This window comes from Sorex araneus, chromosome 2, assembly GCF_027595985.1.
Source record: "Sorex araneus isolate mSorAra2 chromosome 2, mSorAra2.pri, whole genome shotgun sequence".
In the NCBI taxonomy this organism is placed as follows: Eukaryota; Metazoa; Chordata; class Mammalia; order Eulipotyphla; family Soricidae; genus Sorex; species Sorex araneus.
Genome location: NC_073303.1, coordinates 147,954,282 through 147,969,248, shown reverse-complemented (window position 1 = coordinate 147,969,248; position 14,967 = coordinate 147,954,282). Strand labels below are relative to the sequence as shown.

At 45.8% G+C, this 14,967-nt stretch overlaps 1 protein-coding gene across 1 annotated transcript in view; it reads left to right on the top strand.

Moving 5' to 3' along the window:
• Positions 1 to 3,073: 3,073 nt before the first annotated feature.
• C2H3orf52 (chromosome 2 C3orf52 homolog) overlaps positions 3,074 to 14,967 on the top strand; it is a 39,726-nt gene continuing 27,832 nt past the window's right edge. Inside the window, exons 1-2 of the mRNA XM_055129081.1 lie at positions 3,074 to 3,343; positions 10,805 to 10,934. Coding sequence (XP_054985056.1) covers positions 3,203 to 3,343; positions 10,805 to 10,934 — 271 coding nt within the window. The 5' untranslated portion in view covers positions 3,074 to 3,202. The remainder of the gene's footprint in view (positions 3,344 to 10,804; positions 10,935 to 14,967) is intronic.

Here is a 14,967-nt window from a genome sequence, read left to right as displayed (position 1 = left end):
TTGAATACTGGCATGCATAGATTACCTCAAGGAGTTTAAGCAATAGAGACACACCCAAAACCCCCAAACCCTCCACCCAACCAAAAAATACCCAAACACTTCTACTTCAACTCAACTCACTATCCATTTTGAACTTTGGAATGGTTATCAGTAAAATTAAAATAAAACAGAGGGTTTCAGTTTCACCTTGTCCTGGGGTTTAACCTCTTCTTCCAGCTTCTTCCAGAAATCTGCACAGCTGGTTCCTTTCTAAATTTTAACTCTTTACGAAAATCTCACTTATTTTTTGAGAGGTGTTGCAACTACACCTGGTGTGCTTAGGGATCACTCCTAGTATTGCTAGGGTGACCATATGGGGTGCTGGGGATCAAAATTGGGTCGACCGTGTGCAAGGCAAATGGCCTACCTTCTATTGCTCCAGCTCCTCAAATCTCAACTACTTGACAAGACTCAAATTGATCAGCTATTTCATAATTGCAACTCCTCCTTCTCCTTCAATCATCAGTTAGCATCCAGTTTACCCACACGGTTTTAATTCTTCCTGATGATACATTTAGCTTTCAATATTCTAAAATGCTCTTGGTTAGGTTTGTTTCACCTCATTATATACAAGCCTTGCAAAGTCAGTCATTTTGTTTATTTAGCTCTCTCTTCAGACATGTCTCAAGCCTCTAGGATGCCTGACACATAGGAAGCACTCTACTTGAACTCATGTTTGTTGAACTCTTTTGGACTGAATATTAGCACTTTGGGAGCACAGAGAATATGGATCACTTTTAGTAGAAGACGGAATTCAGGAAAAGTTGAGGTGGGAAGCTTGTATTAGAGAAGATGAAAAGAATGGGAGCTGTTCTTGCAGGAAGTGGGACAAAGGAGGAAATTGCTTCTGAGCAACAAGACATCATTCAAAGAGAACTGGGGTTGGGTGGAAAGGACTGGCCGAGGAGCAGCCAGGGAAAGTGAGCAGGTTAGACCAGAGAGGTCGACTCTGTCTCAGAAGACTAGTGCTGGTCATTACAGGAAAATGCAGACACGCAGATTCCTTCCTCTTTTGTACTCTAGATTCTTTCTTCGATTTCTATCTCCAGTATCTATCCATAACTGGTTTCCACTGTTAGTGACTGGCAGGAGACTGGGAGTTAAAGAGAGATGTAGGTATTTATTCTTCTCTGCTTTCTTCCTGTTGGGTCATTGACTATAATTTGGTCAATGACTATATAAATTGACTATAAATCTTGGCTATAATTTTCTTTAACTACAGTTTGAGTCTCAGGGGGCCCCTCCCCCATGACTTCAGTTTTGTTTTTGTTTTTGTTTTTGAACTGAGCTTTGAGGTTTTAGTTCTTTATTTTAACTGATGCTTTTCTTCCTGCCCCTTGCTTCTCTTTGTTGTTGCAATGACTGAGGGGAGGACAGAGGGTCACATACATGCTTAATTATGGCATTTGCACATTTTTTCTTAGTTGTGATGCTAACAGGGTTTGGGGAGCCATGACACACTTATGAGGTTGTGGTGCTCTCCCCCTTCAGCCTTGATGTTTGCTGGGTTGTTGAGTTTCTGTCATTGTGGTGCTTGCACACATGCTGCTGAGGCTTAGAATATTTTGTAGTGATGCTCACATACATTCTGTGTGCTCACAGGTAGTGGTCAAAAGTTGTATTTCTCGGTCACTGTGTGGGTCAGACTTCCGTGTTGTGGTCCTCACCTTTACCTGGCTGGACTGTGACTGGAAATCTCTGTGGTCCCAAGGATCACAGAGAGCAGAGCTGCCAAGCTAAAACATGATGCATGTGGTGGCACCAGGGATTAAACTGGGGATTTTATGCTTGTAAAGCAGGTGATGTAAGTCACTAAAGTACTCCCCTGAACTCTGACTCTAGTTCTTAATTTGGCTTCAGTCCTTTCTATCCTTAGACGTGATAGAGATGCTAGTTCCTTTAACTCAGCTTCTTCCAAAAGCCCATCTAAGAAAAGTGAAGGGACCGCCTGCTAGAGCAGAGGGAACAGAAATCAGCACAGTGGTTACTGTTAGTAGAGTGCAGGGCAGATGGATCCCAAGTTGAGAGAATCTGGTAACAGAGGAAGGAGCACTCAGAGATAGGCAGTATCTGCAGAGTGGGCTGTAGGCATGGAGAGGGCCAGACATCTCAACAATGGATGTTTTTGGAAGCAGACTTATCCTCCACAGCTGGTCCTCACCTCAAATAGGTCTCAGTGAGTATGTGAGCTGGGGGGGAGACAGGCAGGAGAAGAAAGCAGGCAAGTCTGTTCTAAACAGAAGCTTTAAAAGATGAACATCCTCTCTGCTTATCCTGGGCTCAGGATACCAGCTGTCCTAAAGGATGGATTGTGGGTGCCCATCCTACTTTTCCCTCAGTTTGTTTTTGGCGTGGGCAGTCCGCGGGCCCCTTTCTTTAAAGGGAGAGGCAGTAGCCAGCATTCATCATGCTTGCTAAGTTTTCACACTAAGTCCTTTACCGACATCTACTCTTCATCCTGGGGACAACTCAATTAGGTCAGCACTTAGTATTAAGCCACAACATTTCAGGTAAGGAAACTGGCAGGGCGGAAGCCCAAGGTCCCAGAGACAGAAACCCCGTGAGAGGACAGCCTTGGGTTTTGGAAGTCCACTAACTCCGCACTCCACCTCTCAGTACAGTCTCCCTGCTTCCCTCTGGGCCCAGGAGAAAGGAGTGTACTCATGCATGGATTATTCATCCTTACCAGAGCTCAAAGCCTGGCACGCAGGAGAGACTTCGTAATTACTTGTGGATGAATGAATGAACTTTTGTCAGCGAGCAAAAACCGGAGCAAGCCCTGCCAAACGGACAGCGGGTCGAGGAGGCACACCAGCTTCGTTCCCTGGCACCTGGGTCCGTCCATACCGCAGCCTGGACGCAACCACCCAGGCAGGCAGCCAGCCAGCCCCCTCGGCTCTTACTTCGGAGCCGTCTCTGCACCAACAGTGAAAGCAGGAGCAGGCAGCGCCCTGAACAAACCAGAAAAACAGCCCTCCTCTGCTCTGTAGCAGGGCACCGGGCTGCGCGGGGCAGGCGCCAGCCAGCGAGCTTCCCGACCCCGCGCGCACGCCCCGCCCCGGCAGGCCCAGGGCCGTGGGGTGTGTCCGATCGGGCCCGGAGCTGATCACTCTGGACCCTGCACCCTGGAGCGGGCCGCCGGCCCAGCCTCCGCCGCCGGCCCATGGAAGGCAGCAGTCCCCCGTCGCCGCAAGATGCAGTGGAGCTGTCGGTGCTCCAGGGGCTCCTGCCGGAGGAGCCGACGCCTCGCAACGGAGACGTCCAGGTCACCGCTCCCTTCGCGGAGCCACCCCGCGACACCCAGGTGAGGCCGGCTGGCGCCCGCGGTGTTACCCGAGCTCCCCCAGAGTCCACTCGGGTCAGAAGCCCGGCCCGGCCCCCACACGGTCCCGGGGTTCCTCTGCCGTCCGGGGCGCAGAACGCTCTGCACAGGTGGTGCGCGCGGAAACGTTCTCTAGGGAGCAGACCCGAGGGAACCCCCCGGCCCGGGCCCGCCTCAGGCTCTCCAACGCTCTCGGCCCGCGAGGAATTCCACTCCTGCCGGTGAGGTGTGTCGCTGCTTCTTCCTCGGGAGGATCTCAAGCGGTAGAGGGGGGTGCCAAAGGGCTCCCACTTCACCCCTTTAAGGTGGCCACTCAGGGGACTGGAGTGGTCCCCTGGATTCTCCAGAACGGCCTGGCTTTGCTTTTTTCTTCCCATGTCCCTCCTGAAACTCTCCCTCCCTTCTTTTCCTAACTCTCATCCATAACTCATCATTCCCATTCCCGCCGCCACCTCATTATCCCCAAGGCACACCTACTTCTGTCTCCTTTAAAGAATTTTTTTCTCCTCTCTTCTGGCCTTTTGATCCTGTAGGCGGCGAAATAGGGAAGAGGTGAGAAACTAGTAACTGGAACTGGAAGGGCTGGCGGGTGAACTGGCCGTACTGAACTAAAGGGGAAAAAAATTTCAGAGTTCTTGTCCTAAAGAATTAGATGAGAGGCAGGCACATTTGCTTTGGCCTCATCTTAATCTTCAAGGAAATCCTTGATGATGTTTATACAGGTGGAATTTTTTTCTGATTCAGCCCTAGCAATGATGAAATATTATTCACTTCTCATCAAATGCTTGTAAAGTACTTAGAATTCTGCGCCATCTGCCTGCTGACGAACACTAATCTCTGTTAGGGTTTACTGAGGGCATGGCACTACCTGTATGTGTAAGTAGTTCTGGCTGATTTTTCTGAGTTCCACTCTTCCATTGCTACCCCGTTGGCTTTCAATGATTAATTTCAGAGCTAAGCAGAAAATGCAGAAGTTAAAAGCATTGATTCTGCTAGGCATGGATCATTGGAAATATGTTAAACCTGTTTTACTTATTATTTTTAAAAATCTTTAAAATAAAATAGTAATCTAAAAATGATTGCGGGGCTGCACTGTAGGTTATTCAGACTGTAGGGCCTCTGCAGGGGATGTCAGGGCCTCACCCAGTTGTTCTGGGTATGTGACATACAGTGAAGCGATTTCAGCAAAGACTTTGCATGTGCAAGACTTATGTTCCACCATCTAAATCCACATTCAGCCCTGAAACCTTATTTTATGGGAATCTATAGTTACTGTCAAGAATAATCGAGTGCCTTATATTTGCCTGAAAAACTAAACCCCACAGAGGAATGAAAGTTGGATAAAGATTGTGGTCCTTAAAGGGACCACAGCGACAAACTTGTCCCCAAGACTGGGAAATAGAGAGCCTGTTTGGTCGGAATGAGCCTGCACTCCTCAAAAGTTCTATGGGTTGGGACAGAATTGTGGCAACAGCTTTATTACTAAGTGGTGGGCTCCATTTAGTACCCACCATTATGGGGGCTAAGGGCTAAAGTGTGTATTTTCCCTCCTGCTAAGTGGTGGCAGTATAATGTGGCTATCTGACTTCTCCCGTCTGGGAGAACAGGTGCTTTCTTGAAAATGCTTTCATAGTAGCATATGGCAAACACAGGGAAGGAATCAGCATTTTATAATGGTTTAGAACGTGCCAGCTGAGAACATGCTTTCTTGGTCTGATTACTTCCTTGTGAGTCAGGCGTGTTCAGATGTCTTAGACTTCCTTGTGAATTCGCTTTGTAGGTTGCCAGCTAGTACAGCTGTGGTGAGTGCAGAAAGGCATGGGGTGAAGAGTTTCAGGAACACATGAGTGGCATTCTAGAAATACTTGGAAGGACAGAACTTTGAAAAATCATGTGGTAGGGGTGGTGCTGATGGTTTTATCATTCTCTTTGGATCTGTACAATAAATTAAAGTGCATTTTAAATAAAAGTGTTAATTAAGATGCCTGAGTGATAATATAATGGATAAGGTACTCGCCTTGAATCCGGCTGACCAAGTTTTAATCCCATGCACCCCATAACACTGCTAGGACTACAGAGCCCTGAGCACTGCCTGGTATGGTCCCCCACCATAAGAAGCTAATTAGTTTTAATCCTTAAAAGAATCAGATGTATTGGGGCCAGAGAGATAGTACAACAGGCAGGGTGGTTGCCTTGTATCCAGCTGACCCTGTTTCTATCCCCAGCACCTCATATAATCCTCTAAGCCCTTCCAGGAGTGATCCCCGAGCACAGAGCCAGGAGAAATAAATCCTGAGCACTGCTGGGTGTGGGTCTCCTTCCACCACCACCAAATATTAAAACAAAAAGAGATGAATGTGTAAGTGGAAGAGTAATAGGGATCAGGCTGGCGCTCACTTCTTGCTCATTATGATGGAGCAATGTCATCATATGTCCTTCCTCCATGGGAAGGCAGCTATGCAAGCTATTGGTTGTTCTTCATTGAATCCATTTTTTTATTATTTGCTTTTTGGGTCACACCCAGCCAGGGGTTACTCCTGGCTCTGCACTCAGGAATTACTCCTGGTGGTGCTCAGGGGACCATATGGGATGCTGGGAATTGAACTCGGGTTAGCTGCGTGCAAAGCAAATGCCCTACCCACGGTGCTATTGCTCATTTTGTTTTATGGTGTTTTGTATATAATGCTGAAGATAAAACAAAAATCCCCACTGACATTGAACAAAATTAATCTATTGGTTATATATGATAGTTCTTAAAGCTCTAATTTCAAACACTGACATTAAGTGAAGACTTACTGTGCACAAACTCAGCAGAAAGAACATTTTTCTTGACTTGTGTTTGAGGATTAAAGGGAAGGAGTATAGGTCTTGACACTTTGCTTTGTCTGTGGTCACAGTAAACAGCAATATAGTTGTGTCAAAGTGAAGGGGCTGTGAGATAGGACAGGGTCTAGGGTATATGCCTTGCTCTCTCTGGTCCAGATTTGTCACAGGTAATCCCCAGAACCACTGCAAAAAGTGAAAAAAGATCATGGGTGATAGAACAAGTCTAGTTTTCTGCCATGGTTTGTTTTATTAAATCTGACCTCAGTTTCCAAATAGAAGTCACAGAGGCATTTTAAGGGATGACAGAAACATTAGAATAATGTACAAAACTGTACACAGATAGTTTTGAAGTAGGCAAGACTAAATGGGTGGCTGAAAATTAGCCCCAGTAATACTCTCTTTTCAGAATGTAGGACAAGTATAAACAAAGTCTTTTGTACTTGTGATCTGCAAGTGAATTAGATCCTACAACGAACAAAATACAGGTTTTCTTACACATTAAGAACTCTTTCCCTGGTCTATTGTAAATTTGCTCCTGACAGAACCAAAGAGAAGAAACCTTTTTGTGTCCATGATAAATGTAATCCTGCCACTATCTCTTGGTATAGCATCAGGTAACACAGGGCCTTGGGTTTGGGTTCTATGTGAAGAGGGATGTGACTCTCTTAAGGAATGTTCAGAAGAAAGGCATAAAACTTCCTGAGCCATATTGTGCCATTACAGAATGTAAGATATAGTTTGTAAAACTCTCTGGAAGACACACTGCAAAGGAATATGCCTGTCACCATGAGGCCTCAGATCCTTCTGATTCAATATTGAGGTGAGACAAAGCACATGCATTGTATCAGAAACTCTGCTTTGGTGTCCACCCTGGGACTCTTTTTATTGTTCCAAATATGCAGGCAGCCTAGCAGCACCGCACTGTGGTGCAGTGGGTGATGTTAAACCCAGGAGCTCTGTCAAAAGGAAGAGATGCTTTTCTCCTTTAAGAAATGAAAAGTTCCTGTACTGAGATCTTTTTTTCTCCCGAAGTACCTGATGTTGGAAGTTTTGGAGCAGTTCTCAGTCTTCAGTTACAGCTGAGAGGAAGCTCTTTCTTTAGATTCCAGAAACACTTAACTTGGGAGGGTTTTCTGATCTGATAATTCCGAACACTCAGTTGCTGCCCTTATATCCGGCCCTAAGAACCTTTCTTTCTGCAGCAGAGAAATTGGGGACATTGGTGGTGGGAAATGTACACTGGTGAAGAAATGAATGTTGGAATATTGCATGACTGAAACCCAACCCATGAACGGCTTTGGAACTGTGTATCTCTTGGTGATTAAAAAAAAAAAAAAAAAGCTCGCCCTTTGCTAGGGTAATTACCAAGGGGTGGAGTTGGGAATAGTTGATGATCTTCTCTGATATTCCTTTCCAGGCCTTTGTTGCTACTGAATCCTCTAAGAGGGGGACCTAGTCTTTTCCGGGTCTGTGCTGGGGTAAAGGTCTATTCAGGTCTGAGTCCTCTGCTCTTAAAGTGGGTTTTGCAGACTTGGGGCCAGTTGCTTTTATTACTTCCTGAGAACTCATCCCTGCTTGCCTGTTTTAGGGAGATGAAACCAGTTGTTTCTTTTTTTTTCTTTTTTTCTTTTTTTTTTTTTTTTTGCTTTTTGGGTCACACCTGGCGATGCACAGGGGTTACTCCTGGCTCTGCACTCAGGAATTACCCCTGGCCGTGCTCAGGGGACCATATGGGATGCTGGTATTTGAACCCGGGTCGGCCGCGTGCAAGGCAAACACCCTACCCGCTGTGCTATCTCTCCAACCCCGAAACCAGTTGTTTCTATGTGAGTTTGGCAAGGGCAGTGGCCCCTGGGGAAGACAGAGGGAGAATCTCCCATTAGGCTGAATGACCCAGAAGGTGAGCTTTAAACTGAGAAGTGAAGAGAGGGGAGGTTTCAGATCAGCCTCACCTCTAAATCCTCTGAGTCCCTTAACGTCTAGGTATGGTCCATGACCACTCCACTTTAGTATTATATTTGTGCCCAGGGGATTCTGATATGCTCCAGGCTTGGAAACCCCCTGCCAAGGAAGTATGAAGCATTTATTCGTAATATGGCCACGATAACACAGCGGGTAGGGCGTTTGCCTTGCACGCGGCCGACCCGGGTTCGATTTGTCCAATTTGTCCATCCCTCTCAGACAGCCTGGCAAGCTACCAAGAGTATCCTGCCTACACGGCAGAGCCTGGCAAGCTCCCCATGGTGTATTCGATATGCCAAAACAGTAACAAGTCTCACAATGGAGACGTTACTGGTGCCTGCTCGAGCAAATCTATGAATAACAGGATGACAGCGCTACAGTGCTATGGACAAATTTCTTTTCTTATGACCACCACTAAAATCATGATGGGAGGGGACCTGAGAAGGCTTGAAAGGGTGGAGCACGCATACTGGTCCCACCTTTCTCCTCAGAGTTTCAATCCCTGGAAGCAGAACTTTATGCTCCCGCCTCGGTCTCCTCCGCCCCACACACCCATCCCATCCACACCCCCTCACATAGCCTCTGGGTGTGGTCCTGATGTAACCCCTGCCCCTGGTTCAGACCCACTCTGTTGACCAGAGTGCCACTGAGAATTGTTTCCAGGCTCCCCGCCCCCCGGCACCAGCAGGAAAACTTCCCTCCCACCCCTATAAATAAACTCATGATGGGATAACAAGCAATGGACACAGCAGGAGCCGGGGCCCCAGAAATCCCCGCTGCTCTGTGAACATGTGAGTCATGGTGAGCTGCTAGTATTTGTTTAACTCATGCTGCATACACATTATCTCTAGTTTTACAACAGCCCCGGGAGCTGGTTTATGTGTTTATGTTCCACAGGGGCCTTCAGGTTTCAGGAGCGCGCAGATAGTGAGCCTAGCATTAAGTGGAATTAGCTGGATTTCTGGTTGATACAGCAAACCTCCCTCTGACCTGCCAGACCCCTTCCCTCCTCCTCCCCTTAATTCTCCACTGCCCCCTACCGTCTCCATGTGGAAATGACCTCGTGGGTGAGCCGAAGTCTAGGGAGAGACATGGAAGCTTTAAGGGCTGCTGGAGCCCCTCCCTCCCCCCCAGCACACAGACAAGCACGGCCTGCAGGCCTGCAGCATTGCCGAGGAGGGCTGCTAAGTTGCAGGCTTTGCTGTGGCCAAGTTTTTCTCTCTAAAGTAGCGGCTTTGAAATGGACTAATGTCTGCCTGGAAGGGCTGTTTGGATGAAACGAAGTATTGGTGATTCCAAAAACCACAGGAACTAGTCCTTTGACACCACACTCTTCCTCACTTCCCCCGCTTTTTATTTTTATTTTTTTTACTTTTTGGGTCATATGGGGTGATGCTCAGGGGTTGCTCCTGGGTTTGCACTCAGGAATGACTCCTGGTGCCGCTGCTGGAGGGTGGGGGTGGGGCGTCTATGGGATGTCCAGAGTTGGAACCTTGGTCAAGTGTGTGCAAGGCAAACCCCTACCCCCAGTAGGACCCTTGTCCTTCCTGTAAATGCAGATGATGCAGGAGCGGTCATGGAAGGTCTGTTTGCCCATCACCCCCGGGTTCTTCAATATTTTCAAAAATGAAAACATTGAGAAATAAAGGTGCTCAGATTTGAGCTGGAAAACAGAAAAAGTTTATTGGAAAGTAGAAGAGAGAGGAAAAGGAACTGCTCAGGTGGGGAGGAATTTAGTATAGGACTAAGCTAAAAGAAGTGTGGTGTAGACCTGTTTAAAGACTCCTTGGATTTCTTATCAGTCATCAAGTGTTCATAAAGGATGCTGGAAAATCACAGGGCTGTCTAGCTGGCCTCAGTCTTCTTGGGCATCTTTGCTCTTTATTTGGGTCTTGGCGTCAGCCTAGACTCCAAGGGGAACCTGATGGTCCTGGGAAACTGCAGGAATGCTGAGCTTGGGCCTCAAGAATAAATGGGTCAGGTTGATGGGGGTAGAGATGGAACAGCTGACAAGAGGGAACTGTGGCTTCCTCTTTCACTGGTATGGGAAAACTGAGGCTTCCACTTTCTTTTGATTTCTCTTCCCAGGCCCTATTCACACAGAGTCTGAAAGCACCTTTGCTTTGTCTTGTGACTTATATTAACCTGCACGTCATTTTATTCTTAATCTTCAATATAGCTCCTGTGTGCCAGTATCTTAAGCAAGAACCCAGAACCCGAACCCACCATGTTAAGCCCAGGCTGCTTTGTCAGCATTAACTGTCCCCCCACCCAAGCCCACTTCCCTCTGTCTAATCTTACCTCTCTTTACTTGCCTCGGAAAGCTCACGGTGCTTTGCTGCCCATCTTGGTGCTTCCCATTCACATGTTTGTCACTGAATCAACACAAAGGTTGATCTCCCCTGGGTTTGGAGTGCCTTCCTCTGGCAGCCCTTCAAAAAGCTCTCAGTTGTTCCCCCCAACAGAGCCCTAGAGCATTTCCTTGCTGGGTTCGTCAGTTCTGTTCTTGTCCCATGTGTCGGCCGGTAAAGGACTGGTAACCTCTGCCAGCCGGGATCAGGCTGCCCGTTCCTCCCATATGCTGACCCATGATGAGCACTCAGAAATGTGCGCTGAGACCCAGTGGCTGCCTCACACACTCCCTCTGATTTCCAGGCCAAGAAGGAGAGCCCGTGGAGAGTCTGTAACAAAAGATTGTTCGGAAAGTGCAAGCTGTGGATGGCCCTCGTCTCTCTTCTCGTAGCTGTCATTATAATGACCATCATATACTTAGTTATTATTAGAGGTAAGAGAGTTTAAACATGACTAATTTTTTTTTTTTTTTTGCTTTTGGGTCACACCCAGCAATGATCAGGGGTTACTCCTGGCTCTGTGCTCAGGAATTACTGCTGTCGGTGCTCAGGGGACCATATGGGATGCTGGGAATCGAACCCGGGTTGGCCTCATGAAAGGCATACGCCCTACCTGCTGTGCTATCACTCCAGCCCCTAACCATGACTAATTTGACATATTTTAAGACCCTGTTTAATGATTTACACTGGTATAGAAGATACATGTATTGCTGTTTCAGTATTTATATCATGAACTTAAAGCTACTCTGGTATATGCTGGGTAGGAGATAAATATGACTTTATTTTTTATTCTAATTTGTTCTTAATTTGTTTTATAGCCACTAGATTCTTCCAGTTTTTTTTTACATTATTTACTTTATTTTACATCTTAAGATTTTGTACTTAAAATTTTTACTTTCTTAAGCACTAGTTTATATTTTGTTCTATCTCCATACCTGTTTGATTAAAATTTTCTTCTAATTGGTAAAACTATGATATACCTGGTGTATTATTATAATGATAAAATAATGTATATTATAGTATTATATTATATAAAATATGTTATATATTATAATATGATCATAATGATATAATACAGGTTTTTAAAACTAAATAACATGTATCTGTAACCTGTAATTACTTAAATTATTTTAAAAATAACTTCATTGTATTTATATTTATGTATATATAGAACAAAAAGTTTCCTGGGGCTAGCCATATAGTTCACATATATTATCCTTTTCTTGTTTTACTTGTTAACATTTTATTATCCCCTTGTCCTTTTTATTAGCATTTCTTTCTCTCTTTCTCTTATTTCTTTCTCTCTCTTTCTTCCCTTTTGTAAAGCAGGATAGTTTTTATTTAGAAAGATATAAGAGGAAAGAAAGAGAGAACACAGTCTTCTCCAAGTAGAAATAAGCAATCAAAGAAACAGCAACGCAATCGAGATACATATTCAAGGGAGAACGTGTTCTACAACCATTTGATAAGGTTTTGCTTTTGTTTTTGTTTTGGGGCTCTCTGTGGTGGCATTCAGGGCTCACTCCTAGCTCTGCACTCATGGATGACTCCCTGAGAGACTCTGGGCATCATCTGTGGTGCCAGGGATGGAACTGGGGTTAGCCGCGTGCAGGGCAAGTGCCTTACCCGCTGTACTATCTCTCTGGTCCATTTAATAAGATTTTAAAACTAGAAATTGAGAAGTAAAATACTAAATATTTTTAGGATTTTACTGTTATACTGAGATCATTTCAACAAATTAAAAATTATTTGTGAACCATTAATGACTGCATGATGTAGTCTTTTAAACTGCCCTTTTGGTAACAACCAGGCTTAACAAAAATATAACTGGTGTAATTGAGACTTCCTGAGGTATGAATATAGCCCCCTCCAGTGGTCAATCATTTTAATTTCAAAGCAGAAAATAACGTGATTTTGTTATTGTTGTTTCCGGGCCACTTCCAGAGATGGCTCAGGGCTTAGTCCTTTCCTGGCTCTGCACTCAGGAATTACTCCTGGAGATGCTTGCGGGATCATATGGGTTGCCGGAGGTTGAACCCAGGTTGTTGCATGCAAAATAAGCATCCTACCTGCTGTCCCATGGCTCTGTTCCCCTGATTTTTTGTTTTGTTTTGTTTGTGGGAATGGTTGTAGGGCGAGGGGATCCCATTTGGAACTAGGATGCATTGAAGGTTTTAAGATGTCTACAAGAATTTGAGTTAAGTTGTTTTCTTTCTAACAAATTCAGCTAAAGAATGGGAACAAGAATGGGGAGATGCCAAGTCTCTCCAGAAGGAGTCTTGCGAGTTACCCTAAGGAGCTACACTTGCCACTTACCTTCTCCTACGTCTGCTCTTATCCCCTTCATGTCCTGCATCAAGGGAGTTGTAACAGGTTTGCTCAGTTACTTAGGGCAGTGTTGGGCTGATGAAGGATTCTTTGAGGCCACAGGCTGTTTTTGATAAGTTAGTCAGAGGAGCTGCACCTTGTCCGCCAGGCTGAGTGCCACAGTTTTCCTACGAACACTGCCACTCCCTCTTCCCATCAACTCCTACACCTGCATGTTGAAACTGAAGTTGAGTCACACAGTCTCAATCTATCAAAAGTCCTTGGTGATACCTACCTTGGATGTTGGCTGCTCTGTCTGTCGGCATCTGGAGCAAACACTGATGAAACAGGTCTGGTCTGTCAGATATTTTAGGTTATAAAACACAAGATCTAAGACCTGACTTCCATTCTCAAAAAGTTATTTGACATCTTGAACTCCCAAAGAGCATCTGCAGAGAAAGGGGGTGCGTTTCTCTCTACAGTTCTTCAGGGGGAAATGGAAGTCCAAAGGAAAATATCCAGAGAAGATCTTTTCAACATTTTTGAAGCAAGCCATTTCCAGCTTGTTCGAAAATAAAGTTTTTAAAATGTTGACACTTTAAGAAGTCCATTAAAACATTTTCCTTCCATCAGGTAAATACTATGGTTTTTCTTGGGCCCTGAACCTTGAGAGATTCAGGCCTGTGGGGAGAGTGGTGGCTGTGAGGGGACACCATAGACAGAAAGCTGCAGGGAGGGGGCGCCTTTCCATGACCATCCTTTTTGCCCAGACAGACTTTCTAGGTACTTTTGGGGTCGCACTGCAGAAGCTGCCAAGGCCACTGTTACGGGTCAAATATTTGTCGGATTTCTGAGCACGGCAAGATTCCTTGTGAAGTGAGGTTCTTTGGGAACGCATTTACCCTTCGCCTTCTTGCCTTCCTCACCTGTCTCTGGGTTCAGTAGTGTCCTCAGAGAGGCTCTCAGAGTTAAAAACGGTGGAGCTGGAGTGAATGAAGGAGGGACAATAAAAACAAACCTCAGAGGAAGCCTGGCTAGTGGGGGAGGAGGAAGTGGGTTGCCCGTGAGGGCCTGATAAGGAGGTTTCTGTGTCTTAGAGTTGTTAACAGCTGTCATGAATAATACAATCTGCGGTCATTTTGATTAATGTTAGTTCATTACAGGCTGTGCACGCACTATTTCCTGCACCCAGGGACACTCTCCCTCACTCTGCCCTTGGCATTCCAATGAGGTGCTGCCACATTCGGGCCAAGGCGCTAAGCCAGAGCCACGAGCACACTAGGGGAAAGAGCAGGCCGATAACACTCAGGGCAGACAGCCGACTCTTCTGAAATGTCAGTTTTCTGGGGAGAGCCCAGGGAATCTTCTTGAGTTTGAATATCTGGTTTCCCATCAGTCTTAGAGTATCGCTCAAGGATTTTCTCCTCCTTCCCTGGGGTGGAAAGTAAAAGAAAAAGTGATCCTTTCTCTTTAAAGTTATGTTCTTCCTGGAAAATGTTATTATCTGGGGTTATGCTTTTGGTTTAGATATGCTTTTATTGCTTTTGGTGCCACACCCAGTGGTGCTCAGGGGCTTACTCCTGGCAGGGCTCGGAGGACCATGTGCAGTTTGCAGGGGAACAAACCCAGGCAGGCTGTGTGCAAGGCAAGTTCCCTACCTGCAGTACTCACTCGCCAGCCCTGGGTTTGGTTTTGTTAAACTGATAATCCCTCAGGGAGTAGAGAGATCCTGAGTAAATCTTCCAAATGAAACCCTTTTTGGGTTTGGGCAAAACATTTTAATGTTACAAAACACAATTGTAGCAAATAGCTTGATGCTTAGAAAGAGGATTTTAAAGTGATCAGTTTTAACACTTGATGCATTTAAACCCTTCAGGCATTTCCCACTCTTTCAAGTTCTCCCTGGATTCCCTTCGTGCTCCTGCGTCCCCTTTGTTCTAGCTGGATTCCCACAGGCTTCTGTGAGCAGGAATGCGGTTATCTAAAGCCCGCAGCACACTGAGCAATGCTGTGTTTTACCTTTGACTTGGGAATTAGAGTCACATCTTACCATATAGAGGAGCCCTGGCCCACTGGCAGGCTGCATAAGCAGTGCTCACAGTGTGACTCATGGGAAAATCCCCAGGAGACAACATTAGCAAGCAATTAGCTAGTCCTCGG